The sequence below is a fragment of the Octopus bimaculoides genome, chromosome 7, assembly GCF_001194135.2.
Source record: "Octopus bimaculoides isolate UCB-OBI-ISO-001 chromosome 7, ASM119413v2, whole genome shotgun sequence".
Taxonomy (NCBI): Eukaryota; Metazoa; Mollusca; class Cephalopoda; order Octopoda; family Octopodidae; genus Octopus; species Octopus bimaculoides.
Window position 1 is genome coordinate 24417931 of NC_068987.1, and position 21462 is coordinate 24439392.

The 21462-nt window shown below is 33.8% G+C and overlaps 2 protein-coding genes across 5 annotated transcripts in view; one reads left to right on the top strand and one right to left on the bottom strand.

The window, feature by feature from the left end:
- The first annotated feature begins 859 nt into the window (after window positions 1-859).
- LOC106872821 (zinc finger protein 239) lies at window positions 860-7321 on the top strand. Its single transcript, XM_014919945.2, has 2 exons — window positions 860-1345; window positions 3677-7321. Exons 1-2 carry the CDS (start codon window positions 1244-1246, stop codon window positions 4535-4537), a joined length of 963 nt encoding a protein of 320 aa, XP_014775431.1. The 5' UTR covers window positions 860-1243; the 3' UTR covers window positions 4538-7321.
- A 7768-nt stretch (window positions 7322-15089) lies between these two features.
- LOC106872807 (zinc finger protein 681) overlaps window positions 15090-21462 on the bottom strand; it is a 9916-nt gene continuing 3543 nt past the window's right edge. The window contains exons 1-3 of one of the 4 annotated variants that reach the window (XM_052969386.1): window positions 18172-18438; window positions 17008-17140; window positions 15090-16782 (exon numbers count right to left, since the gene is read on the bottom strand). In XM_052969386.1, coding sequence (XP_052825346.1) covers window positions 15495-16742 — 1248 coding nt within the window. In that variant the 5' untranslated portion in view covers window positions 16743-16782; window positions 17008-17140; window positions 18172-18438 and the 3' untranslated portion in view covers window positions 15090-15494. Of the gene's footprint in view, window positions 17141-18171; window positions 18439-18476; window positions 18719-21462 lie in introns of those variants that run through there. The other 3 variants (XM_052969388.1, XM_014919925.2, XM_052969387.1) reach the window with 3 other exon arrangements.

Here is a 21462-nt window from a genome sequence, read left to right on the forward strand (position 1 = left end):
CCTCGTATGGAGCTAGCATGATGGAAGTAGCCTTTGTCGGATGGCGTGATATGGTCATGTGGAAGGCCTTGTAGAAAAATGGTTTCGATTAGAAAAGGAACATTTCTAGAAAATAGTAAATTGAAGTGCGAACAAATTATTGATATATTATATTATTGGGCAAAAGAAGATTTAGCAAAGGGAATATCCCAAGAATGTCGTTTGGCGAATGTAGCCGTCACAGATTGGAGAAATTTTTGCCGTGATATATGTGCAGAATATTATGTTGCACAAAACATTAAGCTCGGAGGGCCAAACCGAACTGTGGAGATAGATGAAAGTGCGTTTGTCAGAAGAAAGTACAATGTTGGCCATCGGGTTAAAACGCAGTGGGTGTTTGGTGCTTTGGAAAGGGATACAAGATGTGTTTTGGTGGCAGTGGAAGACCGGTCTGCAGACACTCTTTTAGAAATTATACAAGAGCATATATTGCCTGGTACGACTATTCTTCGGAAAGTTATTGGAACAAATTCGACACCAATATCCATGTGCTTGAAACATTATAAGTATCACATTTATTTTTAAACTTAAGTTCATTTGTTTTCTATTTTGATAAATTCTCTCTGTTGAAAATTATATTTTTTATATTTTAAATCATTTGCAATTTCAGAAAATATATTTTTATATTAAATTTGCGTTTTCTAATTTGATAAATTCTACGGACACAAACGAAGGTGGGCGAGTGATAGATAGATAGACAGACAGATAGATAGATAGATAGGCAGACAGAGAGACAGATAGCTCCGGCCAGTCAGTAGCCAAAGAATCAACTCAAACCAGCAGTAACGTTCCTTTTCAGATTTTTCTACTTTCACTTCTGACAGCTAACCATGACAGTGCCGAAAATAAAAAAATATATTTACATATTCATACTCAATGAATGATTTCCTTAGCCCCAATTAAAACAGCGATAAGTCGTAAACACTAAAAATCACTGCTGGATTTACGAAAGTAAACAAAGCAACCTCGATGCATGGATCATTACCCTGCTCTCTAGTGATTAGAGGTGAGTTCTCACCGTACGAACAATGTCACTTCCGCTATGTCATCTTCGCTCCATCTGGAGTTGTCAATATGTTATTTATTTTTATTTACACATATACTGTAATAGTAATAACTAATTAACTCCTGTAATTAACTTGAGAGATTGTTCATTAACCAGAAGACAATAGAGAAGTAGAAAAATGTTCTTCTCAATCTATCAATGCCCTCATCAATTTTAAGTCTTGCTCCTTCTGTATATCACTCAATTCTATTTAGAACTCAATTACATCTCAATTATTTAATCTACGAACTACATTGTTGCGTAAGTATCATTTATAAATTTTACACATTTATAGAATATTTCGAAACTCAACTGCTATTGTGCCTACAAGAAACACGTGGAGGTAATGGTGGGTAACCATTTTATAAAATCTGCTAGAATTGAACGACAAATGTAGAAGTTTCTTATCTATCGGGCTTCATGTGAATAAAATATGCTTCATTAGTTGGCTAGGAAAGAGTTGCAGAAAAAAGTTGAGCGGACTTTCAGAATACTTTTTTTTTTTTTTTGCGAATTTGGCTTTTTCTTTCTTTAGAAAAGGGCAAATACGCAAAAATTTTGTGAAAAGTACAAAAAATAAAAAAAAGTTCGGTTATATGGGTGCTTAAACCAGAATTCCGCCGTTTGTTTCCTTCATTTTTCAGTATTCTTGTTTCATCGAAAATTGTCAAAGAATTTTTTTCAAAACATTCTTCCAATCCGTCTCCCTTTCCTTCCGCATGAGATAATGATAACTATTCCGAAACTTCTCCAAAAATCGTTAATATAATGTATATTCAGTTAAAAACATGGCGTAACACGTTAGATTTTATTTATTTTGACTGATACCATTTGGAAATATGGGTAATGCCTTTACATTGGGGATCTCCTACACAAATCTTGGAGAAGTAATGGAAACAGTCGCGAAATTTACAAATGGAGGAAATGAAACTTGTCAGTTACGAATGTTGATTAATAAAACAAAATTATTGTTTATAAACAGAGATATTGATATATATTCGGTTGAAATTGTTCTTTATGTATCCAGTTTCATTAGATTATGTTTTTGATGCTGTTCATAACAATTTTAAAAAGATTACTTACATTCTTTCGAAGGATTTAACCACTGAATACTTCTTAGTGAAATTTTCTAAGGTGTTCATTGCAACTTTTTATTTTTTAAATTTTAGCAAGATAATCGTAATCTGTGTTATAGAAAACGTATCTCAGGGAAATTTTGTTTCCCCAAAATATGCAATTCACAAAGTTCGGTGTCTAGGACTGCATTGTCATCTCCCCCAAAAGTTATTTCCCTATCCCACCATAATTGTAATTTTCACCATCTAAAATGTATCTCTGAGAAATTTCATTTAATACTATTAATTCTTTTAGCAAGTTATGGGGTTGGTGATACTTCTGTAGTTATACCTTTTTGAAATGTTTTCAAGCATATTTGCAAGAACTTTAGTTAATGGATCCTTGAAATTCTGAGTACCACTAACAATATTTGTAATTTCAAATTAGTTTATAGTGTATATTTTGAAAACAATTCTCAAAATAGTATGTTTGATTAATGGCTTGAAGTATTATTTTTGTAATTTCGATTGCCATTACCTGATGTCACTTTGTTCAAGTAACTTACTAAATGCATACCTTATTCTTTCCTAGTTGACAATTGATTCCATTCCTTGGATTATTGCAGATGACTACTAACTTTTTGTTTACACATTTCATTATTCTGTTTTTATTTAAATTCCACAGATGTTAATATCTTTCTATACACGTTGGTGAAAGCTTCATCATCATCCTTTGATATCTGTCTTCCATATTGGCATGGTTTTGATGATTCCATAGGATTCGATAAGCCAGTAGACTGTCATGCTTCAATGTCTGCTTTGACATGCTTTCTACAACTGGATGCCCTTCCTAATGGCGACCATTGGATGCAACATTAATAATGATAATGACTTTCATTTACAAGTATAAAGTCTATATTTATTGTTTTTGAGATGGTGTAGGAGTTACTTTCATTCCAGCACCTTTCATACAGATCTCTCAGGTTGAAAACTTTTGTTGCTATACCCCTGTTGGTCTTTTTCAATTTGTGATGATGACAAGCATCACAATGATAATATTTTGTACATCTACAGCAGTGTTGACCATTGTTAACTGGTAGTGTGTGAAAACTGGAAGAGGTCAATGAAATTAGAAGAGTCAAAGTAATTTTGTGAATATAAGGCAAATATCTGATGTGTATATTTTTCTTTTCTGTTGTTAGTGTAGTTTACTAATATGGAAAACTTCCTTTTAAAGAAATTTTTGCAATAACAATTGTTTTCAATGTTCCTGTTGTGTTCAGAAATTACTGATAAAGAAAGGAACTGTAATTGTCAGTATTGAAGACTACAATGGAGTTACAATTATCCTCCCTGGAATTGAGATTATGAAAATTCTTATTCTAATGTTTAAGTGGAAAATTTACCATGAAGTTTTAATTGTACAGACTAATGTCTTGTTATATCTTGTTAACTAATGCAAGTTTAATGATTGTTTATTTTCTGGTTATTAATTACAAGATTCTATCATCATAAATCCCTATTCTATTTTTAACAGCCAAACCATCACACTTTAATGAAGATCATCATACAGGGAAATTATAAATTAAAAGAGAAAATTATGGATCAGAAACTAGAGCCTGAGAATATTGATTCATCTATCCATACAGAAGAAAATACACGAAAATACACAAAAATAACTTGCCATGAACATAATCACACAAATGAAAAACTATACCAATGTTATTTATGTGATAAAACATTCTCTACAAAGGGTCATTTATCTTCCCACATATGTATCCAAACAGGTGAAAAACCCTACCAATGTGATATCTGTGGTAAAACATTTGCCTACAGTGGTTATTTGTCAAACCACAAATTTGTTCATACAGGAGAAAGACCATACTCTTGTGATATTTGTAGCCAAACATTTACTAGAACTGGTCATTTGCTTGATCACAAACTTGCTCATACAGGAAAAAAACCATTCCGTTGTGATTTTTGCCATAAAACATTTTCCATGACTAGTGATTTACATTCACACATTTGTATACACAGAGGAGAGCGACCATCTTATCATTGTGGTGCATGTGGTCAAACATTCTTCCAAAGTGCTAGTTTAGATCAGCACAAATGTATCCACACAGGAGAGAAACCATATCAATGTGATAGCTGTGATAAAAAATTTTCTACAGAAGTTTCTTTGTCTTGCCACAGACGTATGCACACAAGAATAAGACCTTTATACCAATGTGATTTTTGTGGTAAAGCATTTTCAAGAGGTGATTCTTTTTCTAAACACAAACTTATCCACTCTAAAAAGAGACCATATAAATGCGATAGCTGTGGTAAAGCATTTTCTACAAAGACATTTTTGTCTTACCATGAACTTATGCACACAGAAGAAAAACCTTCATAGAAGTGAGTTAACTTTCCCACAAAGATATTCACACAGGAGAAAAGCTATTGATATACTATGAAATTTGTGGTGAAACTTTTGCATAGTCATTTCTCTCAACACCTATATTCACAGAGGAAGGAAGATCATACCATTGTGATATCTGTAATGATACATTTCCTAAAAGTAAACATATCCATAAGGGAGGTAAATCATAGCTATGGTGACACTTTGTAATAAACAGTTACCATCAATTAATGTCCAATTTTCTATACTTGCATGGATCTGATGAAATTCTTTGAGGCATGTTTTCCCTAGCTAGATGCCTTTCCTTTCACCATTTCTCACTTGTTTCCAAGCTAGGTAAAAGATGTCACTTGTATGATGGCGATAATCATAATTTTTGCATGATGTCAGGACAAGGAGACACAAACACATACATGCACACGTATGAACCTCTTTCAGTTTCTGACTACCAGATCCCCTCACAAGCTTTGGTTGGTTAAAATTATTCTCCACAATATAAAAATATTTATCTTGCTCTGAAATAATTTAAAACTTGATCTCACTAGAGTTAATAATCAAAGGATAGGAATTTAGCTCCTAGTTGGGACTCAGTCATCATCAGTGCCATCATAACTGCACATATTCTCTATACTTGTTTGTACACCCATAAATATCCAGAACAAATCACTTGCTGCTGTATTTTTGATAACTGGTGTCTCTTAGAATTCTATAATACACCATGATAGTGTTAAACTGACACCAACCTAATTTATTTTGTATTTTGCTTGATATATGAGTGTGTATATGGGGTGGCTGAATGAAATCTAGTTCTAAATTCACAATTCCTTGGTTATTTCATCCAGATGATCTATTCTAGATGTTCGTCATTATTGTTTTAACACATATTCTTCCATGCTTGCATGGACCAAATGGAGTTTATTGAAGCAGATTTTCTATGGTCAAATGCCTTTCTGTTGTCAATCTACCTCTGTTTCAAAACAAGGTAAAAATTCCTCATGGCCCGACATGTTTTTGCATATATTAGAATTGAATGATACTGTTTGTATAACAGTGACACTTGTTTACAACTATCATGCTGTCAAAGAGACACAATCATATTCTTTCTCTTTCTCTCTCTCTCTCACTCACGCACACACTTGTATACAATGGGCTTCTTTCAGTCTACCAAATACACTCATAAGGCTTCGGTTGGTCTACAGCCATATTAGAAGTGTCATGCCTTGGACATCCTTTTATATTTATGATACCTGAAATAATTGCTTAGTTTGTTCTCTTTTCTATATTATTAATGTATAGTAAACTGAGTGTTGGTAAGACATGTCTGTTGTTTCCATCTAGCTTACTACTTGGATAATGTTGGTAAATCATTGACAGTTTTATCAGATGTCTGAGAAAGTGAACTTCTTGATATTGGATTATTTATTCTATTGTTTATTGCTCATGCTCTCAATTTACTCAGCTAAATAAATTCCTTACTATTGTGGACTTAATTCAATGATTGCAACTACAAGAAATTAGTGAAAAAGATTTGCAACTCTAATAGTTGGCCAAATAATATTTGGAGTTTGTTAACACTTAAATCATGATAATACTGAATGAACTCTTTTGATACCAATGTGCCTGAGGCTGCTCCTGAATCTGTGATACATACTTCCTCTTTTTAAAGTGATATAAGTTAAAAAACCTTTCTATATAATTTCATGTTCCAAGCACCGGGTTGATAAGGAGAAAGGTATCCTATTGAATTTTTCATTATTTTTAAAATTGATTAAAAGAAAGACATTGTATATCAAGAAGAATATGATAGCAAAAAGGGCAAAACTAAAGAAGGCCTTATGCTGCAATGAAAATTTTACACAGAAGCATATGAATTAATCGATGTTAGTGAGGAGCCAGTTAAAATAATTCCCTTTTCAGCCACATGATTGGCAAGAAGTAACTATATAAAACAAATTCTTAGTGGGATGCTTTAAAATTGCATTTTTATGTGGCATCTAGTTATAAAATGTTTTATGTAAGATTACTTGAATGCAGCTAACAAATGTAATTTAACATCTATGAGACTTGTGTTGTGTGAATTTGCTAAAATTAATGTGCTGTTCAAAAAAAGAAATGTTTGATCACTGTAACATGAACAGCATAGTTTTACAATTTATGGTTACAAGAATTTTGTATACTCAATGTGAAATTTGAAATGAATTTAGACATTGATTTATAAACATGCAGTCATGGTTGTATGATTAAGTTTTCTTACTAAGTACATTATTATGAGCTCAGTCACACTGCATGGCACCTAGGACCAACCAAAGCCTTGTGAGTAAATTTGCCAAACAAATTGAAAGCCCAGCACATCCATACATGTATGAGTGCTTGTGTCTCCTGGTCTTGTTATGTGATGTTGTAAACAAGCGTCCCCTTCATACAAGTAGTGTTGTTTGTTTCCACTCTTCTTTGGAAATGTGTCAGATCATGGGGAAAAATTACTCTGCTTGGAAGCAAGTGAATGCTGGTGACAGGAAAGGCATTCAGTTGTAGAAAATCTACCTTATAAATAGGTGACTTTATATATGAGCTGTTTTAACAGTTTTTAACCAATAAAATTTCATCAAAAAAATTTTCTAAGAACAAAGCCACACATTAGAAAAGCTATCTAAGCCTCTTGAGATGTACTCAGAACTCTTAAACAGTGTAGCTAGAAATAGTGAAACCCTTCAGAAGATTAAAAATCATTTCTTCATCATCATCATCATTGTTTAACGTCCGCTTTCCATGCTAGCATGGGTTGGACATTCACCTTTCTTTTGTAGGTCTGCCTTTAACTTTGACCAATCTAAACTTGGGAAATAGAGAACTAGTGGCTCAAACTGTTAACACACCATTGGAAAAGTATACTAAGCAAATTCTTAAAGACAAGTTAGAAGCCTGGTGTAGACCAACAACACCGAAAGATGTAGGGATGAATCTGGCTTGCTAGATTTGTCATGTGTTGTCTGTTTACAGCATGCCACTAAGCAATTTCTTGGTTGAAAATGTGTTTCAAAGAATAACCTCCATCAAAGCTGAGTGAAAAAAACAGGATGGTTTCGATACACTTTCTCTTTTACTCGCTACCCTGTTTTGCAAATTGTGCCAATTCTGCTGGGGGACTGCCATTTTGTCAGTTTTACAACTAAAACTCAAAGTAGTTATATTTGTTACTGATTTTGCTCCTAGTGAAGCTACAGTGAGAAAGAAATTAAGGAAGAGAATGAAATTTTCAATGCACTAAAATATAAGGCATGAATCATAATGACTTCAAAGTTTGGCACAAGGCCAACAATTTCAGAGGAGGCTGCTAGTCAATTACAATTGACCCCAGTGTTCAACTGGTATTTATTTTATTAACCCTGAAAGGCAAAGTCGACCTCTAGAATTTGAATTTAGAATGTAAAAATTAACAAAATGTCACTAAGCATTTTGCCCAGCATGCTAATGAATATGCCACCTCAGTGCCTTAAAGGTATGAATCATAATGAATGTCTTATTCAGTTATCAACTGTGTTAATTAGAACTGATCTACAGGAAATCCTTATGTTTATATATTTTCAATTTGCCAGCTATATTTTCATTCTGGGCTACTTTCTAATACAATCTGCCATTTTTCATGAAACTGACCTGGTAACTCTGTATCGTGGCAGACCTTAAGAATTGAAACTGAAAGGGAAAGTTTTTCTTCCTTGAATGCTCCTGTTGTGTGTAAGATTGATATTGTTGAATATTTGCATGTAATTTGATAAATTTCAAATCCTTATATTTTAAAACTTTCATTACTATATTTTCAATGAAATAGGCTGCCTTCATTTACATTCATTTTGAAAAGAATGAAGAATTTTGTGAAACAAATTTTGTCATTTTTAAGCTAGTGTTCAGAACACAAATTAACTGAAAATTTTGATGGAAGGTTTCAATTTAGATTACTGTAAATTAGGAAGTTTGTATTATAGAATCAGGAGGAGTCTCAATAAGGTTGGTACCAAAAGAGTTAATCAAGGTAATATCATTTTCTGATACGTATTGACTATCTGGTGAAAGTTGTTGGTATAAATGCTTCCATGGATATTGGTCACAGAACTTAATATTAGTTGAGTTAAAGTATGTTAGAAGAGTGTTTTGTATATTAGGTATAATACAATGTGGCCTCACTTATGTAATATAAGGAGTTAAAAAATTTGGTTAACTTGGATTGTCCATGCAGTCTGAAGACAAAAGATATCCCCTCCAGTGGGTGTGCAACATTTTATAAACACCAAAAAAGGGGGACAACTAGTAAAATTAAGTTTAAATTTTAGAAACCGAAGACTATCAGATATGAGTGGTTATGGTTATTGTTTTTAATGCCAACAAGTAATAGCAAGGTATGTTTCAGTTTTATTAGACCTACCTCCTCAGCAATGCATATTGTTTGTTGGTGAGATTTAGAAGTAATCAGTTTACATATAGAAATACTGAATGTATTGAGGTTTAATATTATTACCCATAAAATGGTTTGGGGAAATATTTCAGAAAAGCATTTTTCTTTCTAGATACATGTGCAGGAAGGTCCTAAAATGTTGTTTTTTTTTCCTGAACGATATCAGTGGGAGATAGCCTAAACAGAAACAAATGTTATATTCAGTAATTGAGCATCTGAAAGTTTTTTTGCAATGGAAGATAAAACATCTGATTCAGTTGTGTTATGTCCATTATCTGATTTAGTTGTGTTCTGCTCATTATGTTGGTGCTTAAAAACCTGCATCATTCTAAGTACACATCTTTAAACGTGTCCATTCCATTTTTATTTTAAAATGTTCAAGCCATGATCACCATTTTTTTTTAAAGAGCATAACCATCTTACATTCTGAACATGACTCAGCTTTTTTGAAATCATTCACACCATCCCCATCCCTTTTTCCAACAGGTTTTTTTTCCCCAAAGTGCATAACCATTACAATAGTGACTATTTCTATTTTTTGTAACCCAAAATCTGCCTTGTACCACACTATGCAATTTTTTTAAAGACAGTACTGGAGATACTGTAAAGCAGAATGCATTATGCTTTAAAAATAAAAGATGGAATGCCTTTAAATAACTGGCAACAGCAATACATACACACATTAGTCTGTGAGAGTACTACAGTCAGCTATGCTAGCAATAGCAGCTACATCTTTGTCAACACTAATTAGTTATGTTGAGTCCTGAAATTATCTGATAAACTCCATTTTATAATTAATACTAAATGCTTTCTGCACTGCATTTTAGAACTGAAAGCTTTTGAGAGTCTAAAGTAGGACATTGCCAATTCTACTACAAAAGCAATTGATCTGGCCGTGCTGCTGGTAGTTGAGAACATTGCTTCAGAGCATGCTATTGCTGCCAGCCTATATCTTGTGCCAACCAGGATGCCCAGTGGCTTTCTATTCAAGAATACTTTTAGCTTGTGAGCAAAGACATTCTTTTATGGAAACAATCCTATGCTATATCTTTAAAGAAGTGGACACACTATCTACTAATTCTAGTTAGTAACCGATCAGAAATCAGTTACCTTCATGTTTGATAATAGATGGAAGAGTAAAATAAAGGCTGTAAAAAAAAAATTTGGCCGTTTTCAATATGATATAACTGATAGGCCAAGGAAGGACAATGCTGCTGATGACTCTCTATCTTTGATTTGGTGTTTAGCTGTTGCTCTTAACCAGGATCTTGCTCTTTTCTGAGCTGAACTCCATCTTGTATATTCCTGATACTTTTTAAGCTCCAAAGGAGTACTGTGAAGCAGATATTTAACATTAGACTGCTCACTAAGAAGCATCTGCAATACCAGTCTAACTTCATCAACTTCAACTTCAAAAGAGGCCTTTGACTGTATTTGGCATGATGGTTTGTGGTAGGTGGTGAAGAATTACAACTTTGACAACAACCACATTGAAGTAATCCAAGCACTGTATGAAAACTCAATCCATGCAGTTCACCTGAACAACAACATCGAAGAATTCTTCAGGGCAACAGTGGGTATTCAATAAGGATGTACCCTTTCTCCAGTGCTTTTCAACATCTTCCTGGAGAACATCATGCAGGAGACACTTGAAGACCTCAACTCCTCTGTTTCAATGGGAGGACATCCCATTTCCAACCTGCAGAACTATGGAAGCTCACCATCACACCGTGCCTATGGTAGAAAGGATTATTATTAAGTTAATGAGCTAGCAGAATGGTTACTATGGTGGACAAAATGCTTAATGGCATTTCTTCCATCTCTACCTTCTGAGTTTAAATGCCATCAAGGTCAACTTTGTCTTTCATCCTTATCTGGTTGATAAAATAAGTACCCATTGAGTACTAGGGTTGATGTAATAAACTACCCACTTTCCCAAATTTCAGGCCTTGTACTTATGGTAGAAAGTATCATTATTAATAATCCATATTATCTATCCAACATATAACACTGATCAATTGTGTGAGTTTGGTAATAACAGAAATCTTTGGGGTTGTCACAATATCTATAGAAGTGAAATCATCAAAACACAATTTCAGAAAAGTTGATATTTAATATTTCGTATGTGTATTTGGTGTGCAAGATTCTTGATGTGGATACGTGTGTTGAAAGAAATACAATTAAACCTTGGGAGATAATAAACACATGCACTGGTTCAGTCCTTTATTAATTTATAAACAGTATTTAGTTTTGTGTTGTTTTTGTTTTGTTAAATCATTTCATTGCAATCTCTTCAGTAACTTGTCTCTCCACTTCCATTTATTTTGAATGTATGATTTAGCGTTGTTTTGAAATTGTCTGGTATGAGCATGTGAGTGTGTGTTTGTTAAATTTCGTTCATATCAGATAAGATAGAGACTTTGGACTTGGTTTTGGTTTCCTTTCTGTTTTCTTCGTAAATGCATCTTTTTTTTTTATTTATGTTCATGTTCTGTATTTCATGTGTGAACAACATCTGCAACCATGGGTAATTGTAAGGCTTTTATCTACGTGTACTTGCTATTCAAAATTGGTTGCGTTTCAGTTATGAGGACTGACTCTTGTATTTGCCGTAACGATGCGTCATTAGGGTGTCTAGACAGGATTTCTATGCTAATTCGGTCCAGTACACCACCATGTTGTTCTTTGGCATGCTGGTATAACACCAAGGTTTGTTTATGATTCTTATAGTCCCTCCAATGTTCATTTACACGCTCAGCCAAACTTCTCGCCGTTTCACCTATGTATGCCGTGTTTCCGTTTTTACAATCACCATCCATACAGCTTATTTTGTAAACCACATTTCTGGCTTTGCAGTTGATACCAGGACTATATTTGCACACAATGCAATTCTCTTCTACACACTTTGTCCTTTTGAAGGGGTATGTTTTGCATATTATCGACCTAATGGATCTCCCTGGATTTCTATGACATTTATCTTCAACTTAGTACTTTTGAGGATTTTTCTAAATCTGCAGGCTAGTTTTCCGTGTGGTGTGGTGTCTATAAACATTACACCTTGGAACTTGACGGTATTGTACCACATGTTCTTTCTGTTTGTTTTGTCACTAATTCTTTGTAGTTGATTCCACTGTTTATTACGGTACCTAGGTTGTGTTTCATCTGTATCTTTGACAACAATCTCCTCAAATTTCTTGCTAGCTCCTCTGTATAGTCAGATCCTATCTTTCTGGCTGTATCCCGAAAACTGCATGTGATGCATGAAGTCTTGTATATGTCTTTGTCTCTCCCAAGGACTGCACAGGGGGGATATGTTTTTCATTATTCTGACTAAATCGGCTATTAATATATTAATTTTCACACTGTGTGATAGAGCCGAATTCTTATGGATAACATACTTTGAAGATATAGGTTTCATATAATGTGAGTGGAGGATTTGAATTTGTCGTTAATTGTTTCTAGCCAAAGTTCTGTGTCAAGTACCAGGAGTCTCTTGTTGGGTAATCTATTGTTACTTTGATGCTCTGGTGTATTGCATTAGCTGTATTCTGGATGTTTTCCATCACGATCTTCTCGTTCTCTTCGGTCTGAATGTTTGATGGTGTTTTGACTACGATGTTAATGTCATCCACATATCTCCCGTACAGTTTCATTGTTATCGAGTGTTATTTATTACCAGCATAATGCCTCTCCCAAGGTTTAATGATATTTAATAGTTTTATTTGATTTTCGTAATGGTTTTGGTTTGTAGTATTTTATGTACTGTTAATGGTAATTCATCCAAATAAGTTCTACTGAATGATTTCTTTAGAAATAATAATAAGAAGAAGAAATACTGTACTGTAAGTATTGACAGTCTGTATTTATCTCAATTACCTATTTATTTCCTCTGACATCTCCAAAGACAAATCTGAAGAGTTTCTTCAGAGAACTATGTGACAAATACTAAATGGTTGGAAAATAAAATGTCATGTTTTTATTCAACACAAATTAGTGATCAAATTCATAGAAACAAATAAAGGTTGGTAGACAATTTTAATAAGAATTTTAAATGATAAATTCAATTATTCATGTATTTATTGTCCTCATCATTTTGCATCTACTTTTCATACTGTCTTTGTTTGGAATTACTTTTGTCTTTTGCATTTCAGTTTTGGCGTGGTTTCTATGCCTGGATACCCTTCCTATCACAAAGTGTACTGGATGCATTTTGTGGCACCAACACTAGAGAAGTTGTATGTTCATAAAATGTTAGTAATGGAAGTGGACAAACAGTAAGTGTGAATAATGGATGCCAATAACAGTGGCCTGGAGAAAATGGAGTGATGACCAGAAGTATAGAAAGTGTTATATATGCGGTGCATGCAGATCTGATACAATCCCTCATACATGTCTTGTGACGAGCAAGAGATGGAGTTATAAGGATGAAAGAGATTAAGTGTTAGAGAAATGGGCAAAGGTTCAATGACATCCCTAGTTACATTGGAAGTTATGGTACAATGAATAGGGGCGATCCACTGATACACTGGCAGTAGTGTATAGTGAAAGTGTAAAGAAGAGGATGAATAATGATAAGTGGTAGAAGGAAGAGCGTTAGAAAGACAAGAAGTTATCAAAGAGGAGGGGCAAGGTGATAGCTATATATGTATTATGCCTGCAGGCTAATAAGAGGCATAATATATATATATCAACATATATGTTTGTATTTTACACATAAAATGATGCATTTAGCTTTAAAAATGTATTTTCATTTATATTACATTAAACTATTAGAAATGAAAATTTCACTGATGCCACTATTTTCAAAATTGATCCCCAACTCCTTTGTAAGTTGTACAAGAATATCTATATTTAAAATTTTAACATGTAGTACTTTGCTGCACTTTCATCATCATCGTTATTATTATAAAGGTGGCAAGCTAGCAGAATCATTAGCTAGGCAAAATGCTTAGCAGTATTTCATCCATCTTTATGTTCTGTGTTCAAATTTCACTGAGGTTGACTTTGCCTTTTGTTGTTGCCTCGTCGATAAATTAAGTACCAGTGAAACACTAGGGTCAGTGTAATCAACTAGTCCTCTATTCCCAAATTTCAGGCCTTGTGCCTTTAGTAGAAAGGATTATTATTATTAAGGTGACAAGCTCACAGAATCATTAGCACACCAAGTAGAATGTTTAGCAGCATTTTGTCTTTCTTTATGTTCTGAGTTATAACTCCACAGGGGTTGACTTTGCTTTTCATCCTCTCGGGTACGATAAAATAAGTACCAGTTGAACACTGGGGTTGATGTAATTGACTAATCCCCTCCCCCAAAATAAAAGTTCTTTGCTTTTTGGAATTGATTGAAATATATTTTGAAAGTACTGTTTCTAGAATAAGATTTGGGTGGAGGAAGTTCAGAGAGCTATTATTACCTCTGTTGGCAGCAAAAGAACTCTCTCTCAGACTGAAAGGTAGACTATATGATGCTTGTGTGCAAATGGCTATACTCCATGGTAGTGAGACATGGGCTCTGAATGCAGAAGGCATGCATAGGCTGGAGAGAAATGAAGGTGGTATGCCCCAGTGGATGTCGATCTCAAGTCCTTAATGCTAACGTTTCACTCTCATATAACATAATAATCCTGACATGAAGCATGAATACTGACTCTCTCAATATTACTTGACAACTACACTGATATTAAATATTTGTTATCATTATATTTCATTTGTTTATAGGTCATTGTAGATAACCATTCTGTCCCATCTCATTTTTATACTGTAACTGTATCCACTCTGTGATGCCTGTCCACATATTTCTTGGTCCGTCACATCTGTACCATTTACTTTTCCTTCCAAAAAATATATTTGTCTCAAACATTTCTAAGATATTGGTGTTATGAAGGGTAACCAGCTGTAGAAACCATACCAAAGTAGACAGTGGAACTTGGTGCAATTTTCTGACTTGCCAGCTCCTGTCAAACCATCCAACCCATGCCAGCATAAGAATTGGATGTTTTATGTTCAGTCCATGACACATGTCAAGAATGATAAACTAAGTTCAAAATTGTGAAGAATGTTCAGAAGTCTAAAACATAAAAGCCAAAGAGTCAGTGATATACATTAACAAATTCATTTATTACAAAATGTTATTAGTTATAGAAAATATTTTACTATAGATATCACATAGATATGATTTATCGCTTGTGTGGATACATTTGTGCGGAGTTAAATCACTACTTCCAAAAAATATTACAGTTGTACAGTTATTTTCTTTGCAAATATGTTGGTGCCAAGAGAAATGATCACTTTGTGAGGATGTTTTACCACAAACGTCAGTGTAGTAATGTCCTTTCACGTGTATGAATATAATGAATATATTTGTCAGAAGACAAAAATCACCACTTCTAGAAAATATTATTATACTATAGTGTTGTGACAGTCTTTCTCCTGTGTGGATACATATGTGGGAAGATAAACAGTCAATTGAAGAAAATGTTTTTTTTCACAAATATCACAATGTTATAGACTTTCTTCTGAATGAATACGTTTGTGTTGGTTTAAATTACTATTTTGAGTGAATGTTTGGCCACATATATCACAGTGGTATGGTTTTTCACCTGTATGAATACGTTTGTGTCGAGATAAATGACTATTTGTAGAGAATTTTTTATCACAGATATCACATTGATATGGTTTTTCTCCTGTGTGAATACGTTTATGTTTAAATAAACTACCGCTTTGAGTGAAAGTTGCACCACAGATATCACAGCGGTAGGGTCTTTCTCCTGTGTGAGTACGTATGTGGGAAGATAAATTACTACTTGTATAAAATTTCTTATCACAGATATCACATTTGTATGGTTTCTCTCCAGTGTGAAGACGTTTGTGTTTAGATAAGATACCATTTTGAGAGAATGTTTTACCACAGACATCACATACATATGGCCTTTCACCTGAATGAATATGTTTGTGCAAAGATAATTCACCACTTCTAGAGAATGTTTTTCCACAAATATCACAGTAATATGGTTTTTCACCTGTGTGCGTACGCTTGTGGCTAGACAAATAATCACTTCTAGAAAATGTTTTACCACATATATCACAGTAATATGGCTTTTCTCCAGTGTGAATAAATTTGTGTGAAGACAAATGATCACTTCTAGTAAATGTTTTACCACATATATCACAGTGATATGGTTTTTCTCTTTTGTGGCAACGTCTATGGGAAGATAGTTCATCAAGTGTTGAAAACCTTTCACTACAAATATCACAGTTGTATGGTTTTTCTCCTGTGTGTATGCGTTTGTGTTTTGATAAACTACGACTTCCAGAATATGTTTCACCACAAATATCACAATGGTATGGTCTTTCTCCTGTGTGGATTAATTTGTGAGAAGACAGCTGACCACTTCTGGAAAATGTTTTACTACAGGTATCACACTGGTAAGGTCTTTCTCCTGTTTGAACACATATGTGTGAAGACAAATGATCTTTTGTAGAAAATGTTTCATCACAGATATAACATTGGTATAGTTTATCTCTTGTGTGAATATCTTTGTGGCGAATTAACAAATTGCTGCTGGTGAACTGTTTATTACAAACTTCACACTGGTACAGCTTAGAGGATGAGTGAGTTAATTTGTGTTGTCTTAAATTCTTTCTTGTGAATACCTCTCCACATATATCACAAGGATGTGATTTCTTGTCCAGATTTTCCTGTATAGCAGTAGATGCATCAATATTCTCAGTTTCTGCTTTTTCATTCATAACTTTACTGTTTAATTTATACTATCTTCTGTAAGATGGTCTATTAAAAAATAATTCAAGTGAATTTCTTAAAATGGAATCTTATAATTAATGATGAGCAACTAAAAGAACATTAAAATCATCCGAATTAAAAATATATATTTTTGTTATATTAGTAATCACACATAAGAAAATTACAATTTCATGGTAAATCTTCCAATTTTCATCTGCACACAAAATATTAGAGTAAATATTTGTATAAGAATTTTTTTAGAAATATTCTCACTTCAAAGGAAATATTTCACATCCATTCAACCAAGAGTTGTAGATATGGGCTAACATCAGCTTGATGAAGTTTTTTTTAGTTTTCCAAGATTGACGATCCATGAAACATTTTTATCTCAGTGTCATCAGATAACCTGAAATAAAGACAACATAAGACATAAAGGATAATGAAATATTAACATGTTGATTATTGGAGAAAATAATTGACCACAGATATTGAAAGTTAGAACCGAAAGAAACAGTCAGAACATGATTACAGAGAACAGACACTTTGGTATAGATATGTAATAGAAATGAATAAGGACTAAAAGTGTGGATCTTAGAATACCCACTGGTGGATAAACCAAGCTCAGCAGACCTAGAATATCCTAAAACTATATTTTTCACCAGATCCAAAGCAAACAAAAATTCATACCTACATCATTCGAGATGTTGGTTACTTAATTGAATCAGGCTTCTGGAGGTAAAAGACCTATTGTGATTATAGTAACATTTAAATATTTGAGTGAGAAAATTCATTGTAGGACTTGAATAAGTACCTTAATGATTTTATTAGAGGTAGGGCAATCTTTTACATTTTCACCGTGGACTCAAAAGAATACACAAGGAAATTCATAAATTTGATTAAGTTTGAATGACGTGAGGCAAGGAGGAACCTGTAGTTTTGGACTAGGAATTCGTTTGAATGAAAAGATATGTTCAAGAAATGAAAAATTCCTTTTCTCTCGAAGTATCAGTTCTAAAACTTCAGACATTTCACTATACAGCATACTAGTTTATCAAAATTCATCATGTTCACTCTCATCTTTTCATGTTAATACACAACATGGGATACACTGAAGCGATACTTCTTGTTTCGCCGCCTTAACTACTTATTGTTTTAAAATGTTAATGATTCAGTTACTGTAAACTGAAAAGACACATTTGAATTTACAACAGTAATGTAAAGGATCGCCGAAGTTAAATGAATTATAATAAAAATTAAAAATAAATTTCCTGCAAAGTATATTAACTACGGGTTTTAAATTAAGACAGAAATTAGAGATAACGAAGCAAAGTAAAAATGAGGAGATGAAACTATCTCTTCAATGGAGCAAGAATGGCGCAGATGAAGTAGAAATGTAAATATAAAACAGAGAATGTGTAAATTATAAATGATACTTACATAATATAGTTAATAAAATGAAATGAGATGTACTGAAGTAGTGACTTATAATTGACAGATTTAAAAGAACTTTCATCTACTTCTTACAGGATATCTCTATTGTCTTCTTTTGGCTAATGAACAATGATTAAAATTAGTTACAGAAGTTAATAATTTACTAATGACAAGGTGTAAATAAATATTAAGAAATAATATGTCAACAGTGTTTATAGACACACTGATGAGACATAGCGGAAGTATCATTGTTCAGGTTGGAAGAACTTACTTCTAAGCACTAGAGAGTTGTTTACTGCTTATTCCTTTACCTGATGCGCGATACGTTACTGCTTTGCCCAAGATGGTCCAACCGTAGTTTTCTCTCTGCTTTTGCGGTACATTATACCAATGACTATTATTCAGCGTGCACTTGTTTTTGTCCAATCCCCACAACAGCTATGATTAGAATGACTTTTATTCTAAAATTGTCCAGCTGTCTAGGATTATTTTATCCATTGTGTCTACTCCCTTTTAAGACTATAGGATGCGTGGGGAAACGTTTATATGATGATATACTACTTTAACCCATAAAGCGCTGGGATTTGCACTTACATAGCATGGACTGCTGAGCGCATTTTATAAAAATGAGACTACTATGCACACATAAAAAACAATATAATGGTTGCAAGTTTTATTTCATCTGAAAAGTCATTAGTTGAACTATTAATCATCTTGTATTCTGGGAGGTACCAGAGTGTTTGAGTAACATTAAACCCAGATCTAGTTCAAAACGGGGGCACCAGTATTTTCTTAACGAAACACTTTGAAACTTGAGACACTGGTAGAATGTGTCATATAAAACATCTTTTTCTCTTAGTCTTCTTAACTAAAAAACGTACATCGCAAGTTATTTCATGTTAAAGTTGTATTTCTGTAATTTCAATCAATGACTGACGTCCATTCAGTCGAATACAGTAAGTGCTGACTATATAAACAAACGATTCTGGCGGTGATAAAATTATTATTTCCTTGTCAAAAAATGGCTGAAGCATATTGGCAGTAGGGTTAGGGTTATTGGTTGAAATTATCGAAATAAGACAATTTTTTACATGAAATAACTCCGAATACAAAAATTTTTTTCTGTTCTATAACACAAAATAGATAAGTATACGAAGTTTGAAAGTCTTTCGGTACCAAAAACACTACATAAAACATAAGTGAAAACTGGTGCCCCCGTTTTGAACTAGATCCTTAAATCCCAACAAACGTCCATAAATTACATGCATCTATCTGGGACACGATCGTGGCCCGTCACACCTTATGTGTTAAGATAGTTTTCAGAAACGAATTTTACATTTAAGATGGAAGGATATTAAAATAAATTCAATAATTGGGAAATAAAATATATTTGAAATGGTACTACTAAGGAAGAGTGGACCCGACGCGAGCACCCGCGCCAGTCAGTAGACGGACGCACGCATGCACATGCGCAAGTCAGTGACACCCGCGATTAAAAATGTATAAACTGTAAATCGGAGGGGGGGGGGATTTTATCTATTCATCTATCTAATAAAACACAAATTTTGAAATAAAATCTTACCCAAAAGTAATCATAAAGAAAAGTGAAAATAATGAAATAAAATATTCGAAAGTGAACCATTCTGAAAGATGTTTTAGAATGTTCTGAAAACATTCACCCACCCACCCCGCAGTTTTCCCTCCAGAGAAACTCAGTTGAAAGTTACTGGAAAAATGCAAAACGCAAATTCAAGAGTATGATGGGAGTACACAAAATCCCCCGAAGGTTTGTTTTTTGTCGCGGGTGCCACTGACTTGAAAGTGTGCGTGCGTGCGTCCATCTACTGACTGGCGCGTTCGGGTCCACTCTTCTTAAGTAGTACCACTTAAAATTCATGTCTATTCCAACAATTTAGTAGGCCTCGTTGGACAATATATATAGACAACCAATAGTAAATAGAAAATAATGAGAAAGGCAGCAGCAGTATAGGCAATGTTAGATGAATAATGTTATAGTAGATAGTGTTAGAATCATAACTACACATATGTGCCCTTGGTCCGCTGACTTTATTTTTTCGTAACTTCTTGAAAAGTGAGAGTTTTTTTAAATAAATTTTTCTACAAATACTTATCAAATGGTGTATATTACAATTATGTCAAAATTTGATGTGAAAAATCGGGGGTGGGGGGAAGAATAAGTCCCTCAACAAAACAGATGAAACAAAGGTGAGGTATATGAATTATCCAAATCCTATCTCCATTTTTTCACATCAAATTCCAACATAATCATAATCTAAACCATCTGAAATGTATTTGTAGAAAATTGTATTTAGAAATACTCATGTTTAAGAAAGCTATGAGGAAACAAAGTAGTAGAGTGGGGGCACATATCTAGTTATGCTGTGTTAGAAAGACAGTGCTGGAGTAGGCGATATTAAACATTGATATGGTAAACAGACAGTGTGCTGTAAGCAATATCAGATGACCAATACACTAATATGGTTGGTAGTGTTAGACAAACAGTGATATGATAGGTAGCATTATAGACTGGTTTAGTAGGTTACTCTTTGATCTGGAAAAATTTCCATCACCATATTTTCATTGAGTTCCTCAGTTTTAGAAATCTCAAGATTTAGGTGACTTTTCAGAAACATTGTATAATTTAACATTTCTTCATAAAGCTGTGCTATAAAACTGTTTCAAGTTGAGACATTTCTTCACAGCTTCTTTATCTAGGTGTTTTTTTGCTTTCATTTTAGTTAAATCATATTTCTCAAGCCTCAAGAATAATCTAGATTTTTAACTCAGATTATGGAGATGGACAAATCTTTATTCCATTTCATTATGGAGACAATAGTTTCTTTCATTAGTCACATCATTTCTTCTGTAGAAGTTTACCACACATCCTTGCCTTTTACACCAGACATTTGTGTTTTTCATTTTGGAGTGTCTCTCTCAACTCAAATCATTGCATAGTTTCAGTCAAGCTTCAAGCAGTTCACTGAGTCAATAAATCTGTTTAACATAATCATCATCATCATCGTTTAACGTCCGCTTTCCATGCTAGCATGGGTTGGACGATTTGACTGAGGACTGGTGAAACCGGATGGCAACACCAGGCTCCAGTCTGATTTGGCAGAGTTTCTACAGCTGGATGCCCTTCCTAACGCCAACCACTCAGAGAGTGTAGTGGGTGCTTTTACGTGTCACCCGCACGAAAACGGCCACGCTCGAAATGGTGTCTTTTATGTGCCACCCGCACAAGCCAGTCCAGGGGCACTGGCAACGATCTCGCTC

Coding starts and splice junctions, on each gene's coding strand:
- LOC106872821 (XM_014919945.2), top strand. CDS start 1,244: ATGCCCTCATCAATTTTAAGTCTTGCTCCTTCTGTATATCACTCAATT. Junction 1,346..3,676: donor TCTACGAACTACATTGTTGC/GTAAGTATCATT, acceptor TATTTTTAACAG/CCAAACCATCACACTTTAAT.